At 43.7% G+C, this 20953-nt stretch overlaps 1 protein-coding gene across 6 annotated transcripts in view; it reads left to right on the top strand.

Moving 5' to 3' along the window:
- TPD52 (tumor protein D52) overlaps positions 1 to 20953 on the top strand; it is a 122820-nt gene that overhangs the window by 65085 nt on the left and 36782 nt on the right. For 3 of the 6 annotated variants that reach the window (XM_040261994.1, XM_040261993.1, XM_040261992.1), the window contains exon 1: positions 7303 to 7776. The exons of the other annotated variants lie outside the window; for them this stretch is intronic. In XM_040261994.1, the coding sequence (XP_040117928.1) occupies positions 7638 to 7776 (139 nt within the window). In that variant the 5' untranslated portion in view covers positions 7303 to 7637. Of the gene's footprint in view, positions 1 to 7302; positions 7777 to 20953 lie in introns of those variants that run through there. 6 annotated transcript variants of the gene reach the window in all.

Raw genomic sequence — 20953 nt, 5'->3', positions numbered from 1 at the left:
TACCACCACCACCATTACTGTCACCGTCACCACCACCACCATCACCATCACCACCATTACTATCATCACCGCCATCACTACTACCCCCACTACCACTATCATGATCATTACCGCCGCCATCACCAGTACCATCACCACCATCATTACCACCATCACCACCATCATTACTGTCACTGTCACCACCACCACCATCACCACCACCACCACCATTATTACTATCACCACAACCACTACCATCCTCATCAGGCCTTTCTTAACTCTTTTTAGGCTCTTTGGCCTGCTTCTAACTTGCAGGCATGCACTACTTTGTTTCGTTCATAGGACTTTGTTTGAATGTTTCTTTGAGTCTAGCTGTCATGTCTGTTTCATCTCCTTTAATATGAGTCATTTCTACAGCTTTTTATGACAACATTTTTGAAGAATGCCTCTTCCTCCTCTTAAAAATACAGAGAAACTTTCTCACTTTGGATTTGTCTGATGTTTTCTCATAAGATTCGTGTTCTGTGTTCTTAGTGTGAATATCTCATAGGTATTCAGCATGTCACATTTGAAGACCAGAATCTACCTGACTCTGTGTTAAGGACAGTGGTGATCATCCACTAAAGGTGGGGTTCAGTTTTTCCGCTGTGTTACTGTATTTTCCCTTCCAATATCTAATTAATCTGTGGGGAGATCCCATAAGACCATGTGTATACCTGCTTCTTATTTAAAAATAACTCCCTCGGGTTAGCATCCATTGATGATTTTTGCCTGAATCTTTATGGTGATAACATGCGGTTTTTCTGTAGGTCTTCTTTCTTCCTCTATTTATCTATTTATTACTTGTAAGACATGTTAGTCTGGATTCTTCAGAGAAATAGACCAATAGTATATCTATATGTGCTTCTATATCTATAAATAAGAGATTTATTAGAAACAGTTACCTCACAATTATGAAGGAAGAACTCTCCCAAGCAGTTTCCAAGCTGGAAACCCAGGAGGGTTAGGATACACAATCATTCCTCCTTACCTGTGGTTTCACTTTCTGCAGTTTCAGTTACCTGCAGTTCAAAAAGAGCAAGCCAGAAATTCCAGAAACAGATAACCCATCAGTCTTGAATCATGCGCCAGCCCGAGTCGGGTGGTGAGGTCGCGTGCTGCCTCACTCGGTCTTCCCTTCCTTGGATGCGGATCATTCTCTTGTTCAGTGTGTCCTGCCTGCTAGGCACTTGGTACCAGCTCAGTTTTCAGATCAACTGTTGTCGTATCACAGTGCTTGTGTTCACATCACCTTTGTTTTACTTAGTAAAGGCCCCCAAATGCAAGAGTCGCAATGCTGGCAATTCAGATATGCCAAAGAAAAGCCTTGAAGTATTTCCTTCAAGTGAAAAGCTGAAAGTTCTTGACTTAATGAGGAAAGAAAAATATCACATGCTAAGGTTGATAAGATCTGTAGTAAGAATGAATCCTCTGTGAAACTGTGAAGAAGGAAAAAGAAATCCGTGCTAATTTTGCTGTCGCATCTCAGACTGTGAAAGTTATGGCCACAGGGCATGATAAGTCCTTTAGTTAAGGTGGAAAAGGCGTGGCTGCTGCTGCTAAGTCACCTCAGTCGTGTCCAACTCTATGTGAACCCATAGACAGCAGCCCACCAGGCTTCCCCCATCCCTGGGATTCTCCAGGCAAGAACACTGGAGTGGGTTGCCATTTCCTTCTCCAATGCATGAAAGTGAGAAGTGAAAGTGAAGTCGCTCAGTCGTGTCCAACCGTCAGCGACCCCATGGACTGCAGCCTACCAGGCTTCTCCGTCTATGGGATTTTTCAGGCAGGAGTACTGGAGTGGGGTGCCATTGCCTTAATGCCATTGCAAGGCATTAAGTTTGTACAATAAGGTATTTTTGAGAGAGACCGCATTCACATAACTTTTCTTATAGTATATTAATATAATTGTTCTATTTTATTACTAGTTATTGTTAATCTCTTCCTGTGCCTAATTTATGAATAAAACTTTATCATAGGTATGTATGTATGTATGGGAAAAAATATAGTATGTGTTTTTTCCACTGTTTCCAGCATCCACTGGGGGTCTTGAAACATATCCTCTACTAATAAGGGGAGAACTACTGTACATCCATGGGATTTCCTGGTGGCTCAGATGGTAAAGAATCTGCCTGCAATGCAGGAGACCCAGATTCAATCCCTGAGTCAGGAAGATCCCCTGAAGAAGGGAATGGCTACCCACTCCAGTATTCTTGCCTGGAGAATTCCATGGGCAGAGGAGCCTAGCAGGCTAAAGTCCATGGGATCACAAGGAGTCAGACACAAGTGAGTGACTAACACACACTGTACTTCCAGGTTGAGTCTGAGAACCGGGAAGGCTGATGGTGTCAGTTTCATTCCAAGTCCAAATCCAGACACAAAAGACCAATATCCCAGCTTGAAGACAGGCAGAGAGAATCCTCCCTTCTCAGCTGCTTTGTTCTGTTTAGGCCTTCAGCAGAGTATATGAAGCACATCCACTTTGGGGAGGGCCATCTGCTCTATTCAGTCTGCTGATTAGTGTTAATCTCGTCCATAAACACCATCAGAGATGGTACTATATACAATGTCTAATCAACTATCTGGGCACCTCATGACTCAGATTGACACATACAATTAACCACCGGATACAGACTCTTGGATTCCTGTTTTTAATGGTTTATAATCCACTGCTGTCCTTAATTATGTTGGTGATCAAATTGTCCTATATTTGGCCAGCTGGCTGCTGTGTTCTCATGACACGTCCACAGGGTCTGATATCTGTGATCTGCCGCTCCTGTTGAGCAGTCACATCGTCTGTGTGCCCTTCAAGGCCCCTCCAGTAATATTTTTGTATGTATTATGTAATTTCCTCCCCCCGCCGCCCCCCAGAAGATGAAATGGCAACCCACTCCAGTATTCTTGTGTGGAGAATCTCTGGATCGAGGAACCTGGTGGGCTACAGTCCATGGGGTCGCAAAGAATTGGACACCACTGAGTGACTAAGCACATATAGATTTTACATTTAACTCCTTCAAAATTAGGGAGTACCTACACAGACATATATAAATGATATATTAATAGGTAGGTAGAAACTTAGTATTCTTTATAGATATTTGTATTCATTCCATTTCCACTAACGTGAGTTATCCATTGAATTGTTACTGTGCATGCACTTCACCGGCTAGACAGTTAACTTCTGAGCTGCCTATGGGTGCCCTCTGCTGGCCTTGCAGCACATACACACTTTCCTGGGATTTCTTCTGCCGATGTTCTCTTTGGGTTGGTTAGTCTCTCCAGTTATCACACCAATTATGTATCATGTAGTGTCAACAGTTTTGGAATGTTTACTGAATGTATCAAGAATATCTTTCCCGGGGCTTCCCTGGGGGTTCAGTGATTAAGAATCCACCTTGCAATACAGGGCTGCAATTTCGATTCCTAGTTGTGGAATTAAGATTCCACCTGTTGCAGAGCAGCTGAGCCCACGTGCAGCAGCTACTGAGCCTGTGCACTCTGGAGTCACATGGGTAGCACAACTAGAGAGCCCACGTGCTTCACCGAAAGGTCCCATGGGAGGCAATGAAGATCCCACGAGCCACAACTAAGACCCAACACAGCCAAATAAATATTTTGAAAAAGAATGTCTTTCCCTATAAAATATATACATTTCTACATCGTGTTTGCATACTTTCTTGTTACATGAATATTCTATTTAGCATTTAAATCATCCCCCTTTAATAAGCATTTGTATTGTTTATTTTTTCCATTTTGTATAGCATAGTTGGCAATGCAGTAGAGAATGCATCCCCTGCTCTGGAGGCAAGGCTGTCAGGACTGCCAGGTGGGCACGTCACATCCTGTGTGCTGTTGCTGGAAGGGAGAGCCAGAGAGGGAGGGCTTCTGAGAAGAGGGGATTTCTGCCCAAGTCCTGAAAGATGAATGAGTTGAGCAAGCAGAAAAAAAGGCATTTCAGGCAGAGGATGTAGCATGGGAGTCACCACCAGAGGTCAAGAGCGTGGACGTTTGGAGGGATCTGAGGACCTCGGAGGTGGCTGTGACCTGCCTCATTATGTATACCATTGTTGGTATATTTGTTTTAGTTCTGGCTGCTGTCATAAGTTACCACAGAAGGGGAGGCCTATAGCAAAAGTCATTTGTTCCTCACCGTTCTGGAGTCTAGGAAGTTCAAGATCAAGGTGTGGGTTGATTTGATCCCCATGAGAGTCCTTTTCTTGTTGGCACATGACTGGCTGTGTCCTCATGTGGTGGAAGGAGAGCTCGAGCTAGCACTCTTGTTCATTTGCTAAGTCGTGTCTTCTGACTCTTTGTGACCCCGTGGACTGCAGCACACCAGGCCTCCCTGACCCTCACTATCTCCCAAAGTTTGCCCAAGTTCATGTACATCGAGTCGGTGGTGCCATCCAGCCATCTCATCCTGTCATCCTCTTCTCCTGCCCTTAATCTTTCCCAGCATCAGTCTTTTCCAATGAATCAGTTCTTCCCATCAGGTGGCCAAAGTATTGGAGCTTCAGCTTCAGCCTCAGTTCTTCCAATGAATATTCAGGATTGATTTCCTTCAGGATTGACTGCTTTGATCTCTTTGCAGTCCAAGAGACTCTCAAGAGTCCTGTCTAGCACCATGGTTCAAAGACATCAGTTCTTTAGCGCTCAGCTTTCCTTATGGTCCAACTCTCACATCCATACATGACTACCGGAAAGACTATAGCTCTTTTGTTGATTATGAGGGCTGCTCCATTTCTTCTGTGGGATTCTTGCCTCCAGTAGAAGATATAATGGTCATCTAAATTAAATTCACCCATTCCTGTCCATTTTAGGTCACTGATTCCTAAGATGTCGATGTTTATTTTTGCTGTCTCCTTCTTGACCACATCCAATTTACCTTGATTTGTGGACCTAACATTCTAGGATCCTATGCAATATTGTTCTAACAGCATGGGATTTTACTTTCACCACCAGACACACCCACAACTGAGTGTCATTTCCACTTCATTCTTTCTGGAGCTATTAGTAATTCCCTCCGTTCTTCCCCAGTAGGATATTGGACACCTTCCAACCTGGGGGGCTCATCTTTTGGCGTCATTTCTTTTTGCCTTTTTGTGCTGTTCATGGTGTCCTCAAGGCAAGAATTTCATTGAGTTATGCAAGCCCTTTCACCACAAAGCTGTGATCCATGAAGGGGCTTCCTTTTCTTATGAGGACACAGATCCCAGCCTGGGCCCCACCCCATGGTCTCATCTAAACCCAGTCACCTCCAAACACCGTCACACCAGGAGTTAGGGATTCAACATACAAGTTTTGCAGAGACACAAATTTCAGCCCATAGCATTTTCTGACACTTGTGACTAGGAGGAAGAATGAGAATGCAGAATTTTTTTTTTTTTTTTTACCAGTGATTTGGTGACCAAATTTAGAGTATTGAGAGGGCCGGGGACTCCAATAACCATTTCTAGTCTAAGAATGTAACCATAATACCTGGGCTACCTCAGTGAGAGATACCATGGATTTCGAGAAATTGACCAGTTCATTTTTTTCAATTAATAAAAAGAAACCATTTATTTTATTTCTAAATAGAGAATAAATAGCATTTATCATTTCCCCAATTTTGGATTCTTTTAGGAGAAAAATACAGATTGATCTTTTTTTATTGTTAAAAATGAACTTTAAAAAAACCTTAAATAAGATGGACTTGCCAAAAATAGAGTACAACAGGAGACTAATAGAAAAAAAATAGTAGATGAATCATAAGTTAAGATGAACGTAAACTATCTTGGTGTTTATGTAGTTTTATACACACTCAGATTTCTTTTTTAGTGCTTAAAATATTTATAACTCAAAAAAATTTCCTACTTGCTTCCAATCTAGGGAGAGTATATTGTGTTCCCTTTTTATGAGAAAGATGTGAAAAGGTGGAACATGGCCTTTGTTGTTTTTGGCTGGGTCTTCACTGGGGCAGGAGAGAGCTTCATTGTGATGCGCAGGCCTCTCTAGCTGTGGCTTCTCCTGTTGAGGTGCACGGGCCCTGGAGCATGTAGGCTCAGTAGTTGTGGCGCTGGGCTTAGTTGCCTCAAGGCATGTTGGATCCTAGTTCTCCTGACCAGGGATTGAACTGGAATCTCCTGCATTGAAAGGTGGATTCTAAACCACTGAACCATCAGAGAAGTCCCCCGCTCCTTTTAAAAAATATTTATTTTTGGTTGTACTGGGTCTTTGTTGCTGCAAGTGGGCTTTCACTAGTTGCAGCAAGTGGGGGCTATCTTCATTGCAGTGCACAAGCTTCTGATTGCGGTGGCTTCTCTTGTTGCAGAGCACAGGCTCTAGGGTGCATGGGATTCAGCAGTTGTGACTTTCAGGCTCTTGAGCATGGGCTTAGTCTGCATGTGCAATCTTCCCAGACCACGGATCGAACCTGTGTTTACCAGGTTCTTTACTGAGCAAACAGGGAAGTCCTTTTTATTTATTTATCTATTTAACTTGGGCTTTTGTCAGGCAGTAACAGACCACCACTGATCTAAGGGAGGGTTGCTTGTATTTCCACATCTTTAACATGAGCTCAGCCACAACCGTGAAAGCAGAGGAACGATACATGATGTCACTTTGGCCAAGGCCAGAGTTCTGGCAGAAAGGGTCTGTAAAGAGGCTGGGGAGTGGATCTGGAGACTGAGAAGTCTTGTTTTACAAGCTGACCAGGGTGGCTACCCTGCAGGCCTGGCCTGGGTTAATGAGGAGAAGGTGGGAGGACCTGGGCCCTTCACCTGCGTGGGGCTTCTTTTCTTCTCAGTACACATCAGTACACCATCTTTGCACAAAAGGGAAGGGAAGGGATGGAAAAGCAAGGTGAGAACAACAAGTCAGACTGACATTTCTGTTACACTCAAGCCAGACGTTGCTTTAGATAAAGTTGTCTTGGAAATGGAACTTTATTTCTCTACCAACATACACCCACAAAACTGATCGCTCAACCAGGAAGCTTGGCTCTCGGGCCGCCCCTTTAATCCAGGGTGGAAAAAACGTAGCCCCCAGATGGCCTTTATTTCTCTACCAACATACACCACAAAACTGATCGCTCAACCAGGAAGCTTGGCTCTCAGGCCGCCCCTTTAATCCAGGGTGGAAAAAACGTAGCCCCCAGATGGCCTTTGTGGGAGATTACTGGCCGGTAATCCTTCCTTGTCCTAGAAGATTAAGTCTGCCCTGGTGCAGTTGTGGTCAGCTGAACGGTTTAAAAAATAATAATAAGTTGTAAAAAAATAAATCTGCCAGTGTCTGATGTTTGTCTAAACTGTTTGTATGTGGAGGCGATGCTACAGCACTGGGCCCTCCTTTGTTTATTGAAGAAAGCTCTAGAAAGCTCTGCTTCCTGCCTGGGTTGTTGGCTGTTGGCTGAAATGAACAGCAGGTGGTGATCAGAGCTGTTCCTCAGGTTGCTGGGGAGAAGTCACTTATTAAACAACCTCTTTGTCCTGAGGGTGTGACGGCTGCACCTGTCCCAGGAAGCCAGGCTCTTGGAACCCGGGGCTGGATCTCTTCCTCGGAGTTGCCTGGTGCAGTGATCCAGAGCGCGCTCAACCCAGGAAGAGGCGGCAGCGGTAGAACCATGCGTTCTGCATTCGCCTGGAATGGACGGTAGAGAGATGGATTTTTATGAGGACTACCAGTCCCCATTTGATTTTAATACAGGAGTAAACAAAAACTATCTCTACCTGTCTCCCAGTGGAAATACTTCCCCACCAGGATCACCTACTCTTCAGAAGTTTGGTAACTCCTAGTTTTCTAAAGTGACATTTGCTGTGATGAAACCTGTATGCAACTGGGGATTTGCCTGGCTTTATAATTCTTAGTGTGAAAAGGGTGTTGCTGTGTTGCTACTGGTTAGTAAAGCTGTTACGGGATTCCAAGTAGAGAGCTAGATGGCTTATTAAATGTTGAGAATGTATGTATATGTATTTAAATGTGCATGCATGCATGCTAAGTTACTTCAGTTGTGCCCCGTTCTTTGAGATCCTGTGGACTCTAGTCCGCCAGATTCCTCTGTCCTATTTGGATTGACTTATATGTACTTGGGGCTTCCCTGGTGGCTTAGATGGTTTAAAAAAATCTGCCTGCAATGCGGGAGACCTGGGTTCAGTCCCTGGGTTGGGAAGATCCCCTGGAGGAGGGCATGGCAACCTGCTCCAGTATTCTTGCCTGGAGAATCCCATGGACAGAGGAGTGTGGTGGGCTTACAGTCCCTAGGGCCACAGAGAATCTGACACAACTGAAGTGACTTAGCACAGCACATCACAGCATAGTTGGTTTTATAATGCTGTGTGAGTTTCAGACGTGCAGCAAAGTGATTCAGTTATACATATAGACATATCTGTTCTTTTTCAAATTCCTTTTCCATAAAGGATATCATAGAATATTGAGTAGATTTTTAAAAAGTGGACCTATCTGTATAGACATTAGAGGTCTTCTGATCACCTAAGTTCATCGACCTAATAAATAGCCAAAATAGGGGAATCCGAGATCTTCTCTTCTGGTCATCTGTGTAATTTAATTCAGGAAGGACCCTCACCCCCAATTTCGTTTTTGTGAAAATGAGGCTTAAGCAGCTGAAACACTGACTAAATTCAAGGTCCTGCTAACTGCGGGCCAGGTTTTGGGCTTGGAGTATTGTGAGCAACGTGCAGGAATACCCGGGTGAGAGATTTCTTTTCCTTGAATGATACTCTTAAAGAAATTTTTAAAAAAAATTTTAATTGGAGTATAATTGCTTTACAACATTGTGTGGGTCTCTCCCACACACCAGCATGAATCAGCCATAGGTATACATATGTCACCTCCCTCTTGAACCTCCCTCCCACTCTCACCCCACCCTCTAGGTTGGCACAAAGCCCAGGACTAAGCTGCCTGCATTATACAGGTTAGAGATTGTAAGAGAAAAACTCGCAGCTACTGTGCCTTCGGAAGCAGGCATCCTTCCCACGTGCCGCTGGAAGATTGTTCTGCAGGCCAGGAGCCACTGTCAGGGCAGAGCTTAAGTTTATGAGGAAACAGCATGAAGCTAGAAGTTGCCTCAGCCACGTCCAGGCCAGTCCCCTCATTTTACAGCTAACGGTTGGAGACTGTTAGACAACCTCTGTGACTTGCCAGAGAAGTAAGCAGATTTTCCTTGAAGTTAATGTTTCCCTTTTTAATGAAGGTTAGGTCACATTTCACTCTTCTTAAGCTTAAAAAGTAGGTAATTAAAAAAAAATAAAGGCTACAGCATGAACTCTAGTTATAAACATTTTAGAGAGCATGCAGCATTCCTGTCACCATTGGTCACAATCTGTGGCCACCTTTGGGGGTGTAGTTTGGTTTTCCAGGAAGGGGAAGAGGTTGGCAATAACTGGATTGAGCAGGTCTCCGGAAGTTGGGGACTGGCAGGCAGTGTCTGGATGTCTGTTGCAGGAACTGGATTGCCAGGAATCTGTCTTTTGCTGCCCTTTCCTGGCCCTGCAGTCCACCATGGACTCTGCAGAAAGTACATCCTCCTCTGTGCCTGTCCCCAAAGGATGACTCCCTCCATCCTCACTGCTCAGTCCTACGTGTAGGAAATGCTTCAAAAACAGTACACAGAAGGAAGTTAGAGCTCGAGGACAGAGAGAATCCTAAGTGACACAGGGCCATGGGGTCAGTACTGTACTGACCTGAGCTCAGGTAGAGCTCGGAGATCAGCGTGCCAGGCTTTGAAATTCCCAGGATGATTTGCCGCGTATTGGAAGTCTCTCTCTTTTTGAATCTCTGTTTCACCTCCTTTCCTTTTCTCAGCTGTAGTAATTGCCACCCTTTCGGTGTTTTCTGTTAAAACAGAAGCAGTGGATAGGGTTGAGTGTGTCTCTATTTTGAACAATTACGTCTCTAATTGCTAGGTGCAATGTGTAGGAGTTTGGGTTCATGGGATTAGACACAAAATGATTTTAAAAAGCAAGCGAACAACAAAAACTAGAAACAAACTCATGTATCTGGTTGTGCTCACCTTTATTGGTTTGTGTGAATTTTTAAAAAGGATTGAGGGGAGGGAGAACATTAAACCACACAGAAACCGCCATAAGCAGTCACCTGGTAAGAACTGGATGATTCTAAAATAAGCAAATCAAAGCTGGGATCTACAACAGGGATCTCCAGTCTCTGTGCTTGTGACTCCTCCGGGCACAAGAAGCCTGCAAATCTCTTTGAATATCAAGTGGGAGGCGTAGATGGAATGAATACTGCCTTCTGTGTGTTTGTAACCTTTGTATTTTTAGATAGGAGCTCTTAGGATGGATACATACGTTATGTGCTATGTGTGCCTAGTCACTCAGTCGTGTCCAACTCTTTGCCATCCCATGGACTGTTGCCTGCCAGGTTTCTCTGTCCATGGGGTTTCTCCAGGCAAGAATATTGGAGTGGGTTTCCATGCCCTCCATTTAAAAGCTTATGTGGCTATTGGCCACTCTGAATTTTCCCAATCAGCAGACAAGTAGTGCACAAAAAGAATTGATGTTAAAAGGAATCATACTCAGAAAAGGTTGGGGACACTGAGCTCAAAAGCATAGTCTTTGATATTTATACAAATGCCATCATGGGACAAATGAAAAGGTAAAGAGATTTAATCTCTGGGCAGAATGTTCCACAAGCAATCTGAGTGAAGGATAGGATGAAGGCCAGTGGCTGGAACAAAAAGAATTCTTTTATCAGAGATGTTAAAACTCTCTTGGTACAACCAGCCCACGTTCAGAAATGCCTTATACTTCTTGATCCACAACCCTCATAGATATAAATGTCAATAGCTAAAGCAGGATTCTGTGAAACAGAACTTACCCTTACTATGTGTAATATACTCTGATATTTTATATTTTTCCTGTTTCTTCTTTTAAAGATGCTCATTTGGTACTGCTAAAAGGATTTCACAGCCTATAGTCTGAAAAACACTGATATCCGAATCTGGAATACATGCTCCATTAGGGATGTCGGTCTTTCATTTACTGCTCTTGCCTTAGCACCTGGAACAACACTCGACAGCTGTGGCTCTACAAATATTTATTGGTTGAATGAATGAGTGATGAATGAATGAGATGAAACTGGCAATGACCAGATCATGCTGTACATCATCTTACAGATGTGAACATGGAGGCCAAGACAGGTATTGTGAAGTCCCCAAATCACAAAGCTTAGCTCGAGTCAGGACTCAACATCACCCCTCAGTTCTCAAGCCAGTGGTTTTGTGTGTGTGTGCGCTTTGTTTGTTTTTGATCACGTGAAATCTGCACCTGCCCAGTAACGGATATCATAGAACAGGTTAATCATTCAAGGCGGAACCTTTCCTTTGATCGTAGGGTAGTTTGTTGGGAATTCCCTGGCGGTCCAGCTGTTATAACTCTGTGCGCTCACTCTTGCGGCCCTGGGTTCAATCCCTGATCATGGAACTAAAACTCTCACAACCCATGTGGTGTGGACTTAAAAAAAAGATTACCATGGGTAATTTGTTGATTCCTCATGTGCCGCTTGGACCTGAACTTTCCATGTTGCCGTGCAGTCGGCACAGTCATCTTGTTCCTACTGTCCTTGGTTGAGTTTTCTTTTGCAGTCTGTGAACACTTACAAGGATAACTTTCAGTGTTATATATGTAGATTCATTCTTCCTCTTAAGGATTTTCTCATGTGCAGAAAGATAAAGCAAGCCCTGGCTTGTATATATATATTTTAAAAATTTCTGGTTATTTCTAGTGATTTCAGGAAATAGGAGCCATTTAAAACTCTGACATTTTAGTTTTATGCTGTCATATTTGAAACTCTAAGAACACTGAAGAAAATCAAATTGAAATTCTTTAGCTCAGAGTCCTGTTCACTTTGCTTCATTCCCCTTTCTGATTTAGACTCTGAGTCATTCTCTCTTCTTTTTAGGAAAGGGGTTATCACTTCTTGAAAGCTTTTCAGGATTGTCCAGGTCTTAAATAGTAAATATATGGGTTTACAAAAAAAAAAAAAAAAAATCTGAGCAGAACTGAAGAGTGGTAGAACCTTCTTGTTCCTGCAGAGGAAATTTAAAGACTTCCCCTCCGGGGGTCCCCAAATTCCTTCATGACTGATCTTTTGCCACCCTTTTTGTAGAGTGACCCAGTTTTGCTAGTTTTACTTGATTGATATCAAGGGAGCAGATGACTCGAAATAATTGCCTAAAGTTTTTTTCTATCTTCTTTTTAAAAGTGAAAGAGATTCAAAAATCAGTTTAAGAATATCTGGAGGAGCACGTGAAACATTTGAAAATACCAATGTGTTCTTTTGCCAGCTTTTCTTTGTCCTCTACTCATCTATCCAGTGAAGTTTGGGGAGAGTGACCTTTCTTCGGACAGGCGCGTGACAGCTGTGTGGGGCCCCGCTTTCAGAGCTGAGTCCCAGAACGGGTGGCCTGTCTGACTCGAGAGCTGTCTCCCCGCTTCTGCGTCAGCGCTGTCTGCCTCCCCTCCCTTCTGCAGGAATTTCCCCCTTGATGACCCTGCCACTGCCCAGTTCACCTCCACCCCAATGGAATGACTCTAGTTTTGTCTGCTTTCTTATTCCTTGTGGCCTTGATGACGATTGTTCTCATTTTTTTCTCCGGAGGTTTTACTGTTTTTACCGTGAACAAATATGAGAAAATAACAGCCTTAAGGAGTATCAGTTATATGACCCATGCTCCCTAATCTCTCTCTTCTGGAGATAATCAGAGTCAAATAGCAGGTTTCAGAGGCTCCGTTGCCTGAAGTCAGGGGGACATTTTTGATCTCCACCCCTCCGGGGGCATCTGACTATATCTAGAAAAGATTTCAAAATGCTTTTGGTTGTTACCACTGGGTGCAGGGTGAGGGGGGTTGCTGCAGGCATGGAGTGGGCACGTGCTCAAGAAGTCCCATGGGACGCGGATAGAACACCCTCCCACCCCCCCCACCACGGACCTTCCTGCTCAAAATGTCCATCATGTAGCAGTTGGAAAGCCTCGCCTTAAGTGGATCCTTTGCTTTTAGGATCTCTTAAGGAGAACCACTTTGAAGTGGGGACCTCCAAGTATTCCCTCCCCATTCTGGATTTTGTCACATCTGGAAACAGAATAAGGCATAGAAAGTTAGAGCCTCAAGTGCAAACTTAAAAAAAATTTTGTTTTAAATTTATTTTTGGCTGTGCTGGGTCTTCGTTGATGTGCGTCTTTTCTCTAGTTGTGGTCAGCAGGGTCTACTCTCTAGTTGCGATGGGTGAGCTTCCCACTGTAGTGACTTCTGTTGTTGCAAAGCATGGGCCCTTGGGCGCGTGGGCTTCAGGAGCTGTGGCCTGCGGACTCAGTAGTTTCACCCCCCGGGCTCTAGAGTGTGGGTTCATTAGTTGTGGCGCATGGGCTTAGTTGCTCCTCGGCATGTGGGATCATCTCAGATCAGGGATCGAACTCGTGTCTCCGTCTCCTGCACTGGCAGTGGATACTTTACCACTGAGATACCAGGGAAGCCCTCAAGTGCAGACTTTTAAGGGGAAACATTTTTATCTTGTCATCTTTGTGGGTATGAGCACTAAAGATATTTTGAACTATGTGGTTTTTCTTTTATTTTTTGTGTGTCTTTAGGTTAAAAAACGGGAAACTAATATTTCTTCTTATATATGCTTAAAGAAAATCCCAGAGACTGATGTTTCTTATTGCTACTCTTGTCTTAAAGCTGTTGTTGCCTCTTTAAGGCTGTGTAAAGCAAAAGCAAAGTCGCTCAGTCGTGTCCGACTCTTTGCGACCCCATGGACTGTAGACTAGGCGGTTCCTCCATCCATGGGATTCTCCAGGCAAGAATACTGGAATGGGTTGCCGTTTGTAAGAGAGTTGTATATGTGGTTTTGCTTTCCAGAGAAGCTTCTATGGCTTGATTATGCTCTTACAAATTCTCTTGGGTAGAGAGTGTTAACATTCAGACTTCTGGAGCAGGTATCTTAGACTCCTCTTACTTCTGGCAACCTCTCCCCTCCTGACTGACTATTCTTGGGGACAGCTGGTGTTATATTCCTGCTCTGTTATCACTGGCGCCCCACCTGTTTGACCATGGTGTGTTTCCTGTGTACACGCCTCTGTCACATGAAGGTAGGGGCCCTGCTCCGAACGGTAACAATCTTCGGATAGATTATGCGTTAGACAGAGTTGTAATTCTACAGAAAGTGACATTTTGTGTCTGTTATAAATAAGAAAACCTTTTTAGGGGAGAACAGTGAAGTGGGAATGAAATATATAAAATAATAAGAGAGGCAAGGTAGACTGTGATGGGAAACTGGGTTCTTATCTCTCCCTCTGTCTTCACAAGGTTGTTGTTGTTCTTGCTTAGTCGCTGAGTCCAGTCCAACTCTCTGTGACCCCATGGACTGTAGCCCGCCAGGCTTCTCTGTCCATGAGATTTCCCAGGCCTGATTACTGGAGTGGGCTGCCATTTCCTGACTCCAGACGGTGCGTTCCTGCAATTCATTTATTCAGATAGTGTTGAGCATCTCCAGGCACTCTGCACCACATTCTGTGTGGGGCTGAAGCTGCGGGATCAGAGTACAGTGCTTGGGTCAAAAACTGCCAGCCAGCTCTTTCTGAAGTACAGTAGACAATACACAGAGGGCATTATGCCCAGAGTGGGCCCAGGCCACCAGGGCCAGAGAATTCCTCCAGGAGCAGGAGAGTTTTCCTGACCCTTTATTGAAATGAGTGGGACTTGGAAATAAGGAGAGGGTTTCAGGAAGAGAAACTAACATATGCAGAGACATAAAAACAGTAGAGCATGATCCTGAAAGAGAAGGTGAAGGTGCTCTTACAACATTGAGAGTGTGATTAATGCCACTGACTTTCGTGCTTAAACAATGGTTGTGGGGGGAGTGGAAGGGACAGTTAAGGACTCTGGGAAGGTCATGTACACACTGCTCTATTTAAAATAGATAACCAACAAAAACCTGTTGTATAGCACAGGGAACTCTGTTCAATGTTATGTGGCAGCCTAGATGGGAGGAGGGTTTGGGGAAGAATGGATCCATATATATGTATGGCTGAGTCCCTCCACTGTTCACCTGAAACTATCACAGTGTTGTTAATCGGCTGTTCCCCAATACCCAATGTTTTTGTTGTTTAAAAAATTAAATTATTAACAGATGGTTAAGATGGTAAGTGGTATGTTATATATTTTACCATAATAAAAAAATTGGGAAAAATAATGTGGGAAGCCATTTACTTTACCCTTTGTGTTAATACATTCCTTAAAAAAAAAAATCAGTAAAACCTGATTCCCTAGAGGAACTGCAGTTTGGAAGATACAGTGAGAGCCCCGAGTGGGGAAGGGGCAATGAGGACAGGAGCAGGAGGTGGAGTCGGTGGGCTCCAGATTTTCAAGAGCAGTGAGCTTTCCTAGGGGCTGGGCAGCCATACAGGAATTGAAGGCAAGGAGTGCCCTCGTCCGAGACACGTTTCAGACAGCGCACTCTGGTGGCAGGATAGTGATTCGAGTGGAGGAGACAGCAACCGACGTAGCTTTGGGGCAAGAATCTATAAGCAAAGCATGGTGACAGCCTGCATGGGGTGGGATCAGAGGTGGGGCGTGAAGTGGGCTCACAGAGAGGGAGACAGAGCCACATCTCAGGGAGGCGGGAAAAAAACCTAGGGAGGGCGAGGGGGCGGGGAGGGGTCAGGGGACCAGAGACTTCCGAGTGAGGTTCAGTCTGCGCAGCTTGGAGCTGTCAAATGAGATCCTGACGGAGAACTGTCCTTAGCTGAAAGGGGAGGAGGGGCTTGGAGAGTGATGGGAGGTGAGGAAGTGAGCCCCGTGGGTCAAGCTTCGTGGCAGAGAAGAGGAGAGGAAATAACCAGGATGACTGGTAGGACCAGGAAAGTGAGTCACAGCAGGTACTCATCGAACATTGAGTATGTGCCCACCTTTTATTTCATGACCCTTTAAAACATTCTTATAAAAACCCAGAGAGCTAGATAGTATTATTTCCTTTTTATTTTTTTAAACAGGTAATGGGTTTGGGGTTCAGTTTCCCAGGGCTCAGTTCTTTGGGGCTACCATGACAAAGTGCTCCAGACTGAGTGGCTTAAAATGACAGAAATGTATTACCTCTATGGTTTTGGAGGCTGGAAGTCCAAAATCAAGGTGTCGGCAGGGCCCTGCCACCTCTGACACTTGCAGGGAAATCTTTCCTTGCCTCTTCCCTGTCTTTTATTTCTTTTTTACAGTTTATTTATTTTGGCTGTGCTGCGTCTCGCTGTTGCTCGGGCTTTTCCTTAGAAGCAGGGAGTGGGTGGCTACTCTCTCGCTGCAGTGCGCGAGCTGCTCATTGCGGTGGCTTCTCTCCTTGTGGGGCACGGGCTCTGGGGCATGCGGGCTTCAGTAGTTGTGGCCGGTGGGCTCCGTGGTTGGGACTCCCAGGCTCTAGAGCACAGGCTCCATAGCTGTGGTGCGTGGGCTTAGTTGCTCCGCGGCATGTGGGATCTTCCTGGACCAGAGATCTCCATAGATCCTGGACCTACGCCCCCTACATTGGCAGGTAGATTCTTTATCACTGAGCCACCAGGGAAGCCCCCTGGCTTGCTTTGGCTGGCGCTACATCCCTCCAGTCTCTGCCCTGCAGCATCACACCTGGTGCTCCCTCTGTCTCTGTGTGCTCTGGATCTTTACACAGTGTTCTCTCCAGGTCACTGATCCAAACTTCCTTTTATTTGTAGGGACACCAGCCACTGGGTTAGAGCCCACTCCACCCTCCAGTCCAGTATGATGTCATCTTGATTACATCTGCAAAGACCCTGTTGCCAAATAAAAACTCATGGTTTATGGGTCCTGGGAGTTGGAAGTAGAATATATCTATTTTGGGGGCAGATGCAAGTCAACCCACAACGTCATCTGATTTTAAAAATCTCTGTTTCTTATGTTTACACAATGAAGTGTTTGAATTTAAATGATCCAAAATTATTTTCAGATTTAAAATTGTGTGAAGATGATTGTAAAAGTTTTAAGTAACAATCATAGACAGGCTTGAAGGGGAACAGTTAACTTTAACTGGAAAAAAATTGTCAAAGATGAAGAACTGGAGAGAAGAGAGAACTACTTAGGTGAGGGGTTCCTCTCTGGGGTGGCCTGGGCTGCACCCACCACACTGAGCAGAGAGGTACCCACCAAGTTCTCAGTCCTGGCTTAGCTTTAATGGTAGATTCTAAATTTCTATTTAAAAAACTAGTTTCTTCCCTGGTTGAAATTTGGGAAATAAGTGGCAAATGGATGGCTATGCATGGGGCATAGGGAGGGGAGGAGAGAAAAGAGAAACTTACTTTGAACAAATCTTTAATGAATAAGTCAGTTCAAATGAAGTATTTACAAACATTTGCTTTGTTCTGGGTGCTGTGAGTCCTGAGGTGTAAAGATAAGGGTGTGACATTAGGACCTTGTTTTCTAGGTTTGCACATTTAGAGGCAGGTGATAAACAATGATACCACAAGGACCACTTAGCCAGTTGGTTGTACAATGATCTCCAGTAAGAAGACGTAAAATGTAGAAGAAAACATTGTGTCTTGGGACTTAAGGGAGCGCTTCTCCTGGTTCGTCTCCATTGCTCTCTTGGGTGTGGGTGTCCCAACAGTTCGCCTGTGCGTGGAGTCCAGGCTCTTCTCCCCAGATGAAATTCTTTAGGGTGATCCCATGTGTGCAATTGAAGACAGGTTGTCAATCTGTTTGCACAACTAGAAGAATTATTAAGCAGGTGGCTGAAATGGTAATAACCTAACAGAACAAATTATCACCAGTTTGCAGTCACTTGGGCTCAATGTTGGCCTCTGTGACTTTCAAGCCAGGCATCCCCTTGTGTTCTCACAGCCTCAATGAAGTGAAAAGCCCTCTGCTTCCAGTTTTCCTCTGACCTGCTCTTCGTCTTCCCAGCTCTTCGGAATTTCTCAAGAAAAATATACACGAAGGAGCAAGAATTTAGAGTCAGAAAGACCCGTGTTTGAATTTCTGCAACTCTGGGCACATTACTGAACCTCAGAGGGGCTCAGTTTCCTAATGGGAATAAATACTACAAATACTACTTGTCTCATTGGGTGATGGTTGTAAGAGTTTGTGTGTGTTTTAGATAACGTGTAAATGTTTAAAACTTGTCACAGTGGCTAGTGTATTAGACCTCAATAAATATGTCATATTTTCTCCTGCTTATTCTGTCTTTTAAAAATAGATCTCTGTCACACTCTGAGGAGAAGCATTAAAATTAATGATCAAATACAAATTTTTTGAATTATTCAGTTTTCAGTAATCTTTAGAGAGTTTCCATTTCCCAACTTCTATGTTATGAATGAGAATTTCCCAAATGCCAGATTCTACCTCTGCAATATATACTCTCACCCCTCCCCCCTTTTTATTTTATGCTGGAGTACAGTTAACAATGTTGTGTTAGTTTCAGAAATACAGCAAACTGATTTAGTTACACATATTCTTTTATAAATTCTTTTCCCACTTAACGTTGTTACATAATACCGAGCAGAGTTCCCTGTTCTATATAGTACGTCCTGATTGGTTATCCAGTTATATGCTTTTACTGAACATGTTCAAAATAGGATAGATAATACCTAGAAATTCATTTAAGGCAAAATTTGGATTCCCAGGCTTGGGGAAAATATGGTCAGAAATGATGAAAAGACGGCTTTTGATCTGTTCTACATTTTTATTTATTACTGGTTCTAGGTATCTTCCAAGTCTGACCTTCAGCCCCCTACTTTTGTCTTTGTTTGTGTTTTGTACAATCAGTGATTTAAAGCATATGCTTTCAGTTAAAATGTTCAGGTTCACAATCCTGTCCACCATGTATTCAGGTATGTTACCATGGGGAAGTTATTTAACCTCTGTAAGCTTCAGTTTCCTCATCTGTAAATGGTGATGGTGATCCTTGTCTCACAAGTGTTACATGTAAATGATGTAATGTATTAGAACCACTTAACTCAAATTTCGGAGAAGGCAATGGCAACTCACTTCAGCGTTCTTGCCTGGAAAATCCCATGGACGGAGGAGCCTGGTAGGCTGCAGTCCATGGGGTCTCTGAGGGTCGGACACGACTGAATGACTTCACTTTCACTTTTCACTTTCATGCATTGGAGAAGGAAGTGGCAACCCACTCCAGTGTTCTTGCTTGGAGAATCCCAGGGATGGGGGAGCCTGGTGGGCTGCCGTCTATGGGGTCGCACAGAGTCGGACACGACTGAATCAACTTAGCAGCAGCAGCAGCTCAAATTTGGATGTAAATAAAATGCACTTTGTGGCAGTGGCTGTGGTTATTAATAATTTTCCTAAGTCATGATTGTTAGATTTTTTCAGATGATTTTGGTATCTGTCTTTCTGTTCTTCCTTCATGTCCTTAATTTAGTTTTTTCTCTAGTTGATGATCATAAAACAAACCACATCTTTAAATTTTAATATTGATAATTTGCTGCCACCTACAGGCTAATGTGAAAAAAATAGATTTGTAATTAACTAGCTTTCTTAGACTGTGAACATAAAATCTCAAGGTCATTTTGGTAGTCCCAAAGCTAACTGTGGACAATCCCAGAAACCCGTTTCCTGAGATGCTTATTTTCCCTGGTAGCTCAACTAAATTCTTGATTAGTATTAATAAAATCATCTTAGATTATTTTTGGAATTGGACAGTTACTCATAAAGCATTATTAGATACAATTATTACTATTATCATCCTCATCATCAGGTATTGCATCTTCCCCCATAAGCAGATTTACAAAATAGTGTTTATTAAAAAGCACAAAAGAGTCTTTGTTATTTAAGGTAAGTTTAGCGCCTGAGTTTAGTTGGGCTTTGTTGCATCCTAGCGAACTTGAGACGTCTGAGCAAAACATTAAAAATAAAATTAAGAATGTTTATACTGAACTCTGTTGTGGTGCTTACTCCCTTGCCTTGTATGATTGCTGCCTGTATGCTTCTCTTCCATTCTCCTGCTTAAGCTTCTTTTTCTAATAACCTGCTACATGGGATCCATTTGCAAGCATACATGGTCCGTCCTCAGTGGTTTTTTTCTTTTTTTGACTGCATCGTGAGTCTTGTGAGCTCCTAGTTCTCTGATCAGAGGTTGAAACCAGGCCCTCAGTAGTGACAGCACAGAGTCCTAACTTCTGGACCACCAGGGAGTTCCCTCCCCTGTGGTTTTTGACTGTACATAGTATAGCATCTTGGCACAGTCTGATTTGGCTCAAGTTTCCAGTGCCAGATAGCAGGGGATGGGTCCAGTCAGGTTTATGTGCTAACTACGGGGTTGAATTTTGCCTTGAAAATAACAGAACCACTAAAGGAACCACTTTAAGCCGGAGAGTGACATGATAAGATTTTGATCATGATTTGGGCAATCCGTTTGCAGATATGTTGGAGGGACCTGCAGAAGCAACTATTCATTGAGCCTTTCCACCCACTGATTGTACCCGTCACATATCGTTTCTGCATGAGAGGACTTAATCATATCCTATTCACCACTCCAGTCTTTGAACTGTTTTTGAACTGTTTTATTTGTATTACTTTTATGCCTTTAACAATTTTGTAAACATCTTTCAGGTAGGCACTGTTATGCTATTGATTGTTGTCATTTTAATTATCAACTGCTATTGTGCAGTGAATATACAATAGACCAGGAGCAAGTGTCTTTGTACCTTTTACTCAGTGTACATATGGACATACAAATACTTCTGGGCTTGCCATGGTGCTTGCTGCTTGTTGAACAGCAGGCTTGTTCTCTCTCCTTCATCTCTGCCCGCCTGCTAAGTCTGTCATCTGCTGCCTGGCATCTTGCTTTGGGCGGATGCCACATTGCCACTGTGGTTGAGCTAGCCCTTCCCAGAAGGGGACGTGGGGGCTGGTGTGATTACTGTAATGCTCACTGGCGGAAAGAGGCGAAGAGCAGGAAGAGGAGGAGA

This window comes from Oryx dammah, unplaced genomic scaffold (genome assembly GCF_014754425.2).
Source record: "Oryx dammah isolate SB20612 unplaced genomic scaffold, SCBI_Odam_1.1 HiC_scaffold_19, whole genome shotgun sequence".
Lineage (NCBI taxonomy): Eukaryota > Metazoa > Chordata > Mammalia > Artiodactyla > Bovidae > Oryx > Oryx dammah.
Note: the sequence above shows the minus strand (reverse complement) of the source record. Positions and strands in the feature narration are given on the sequence as shown.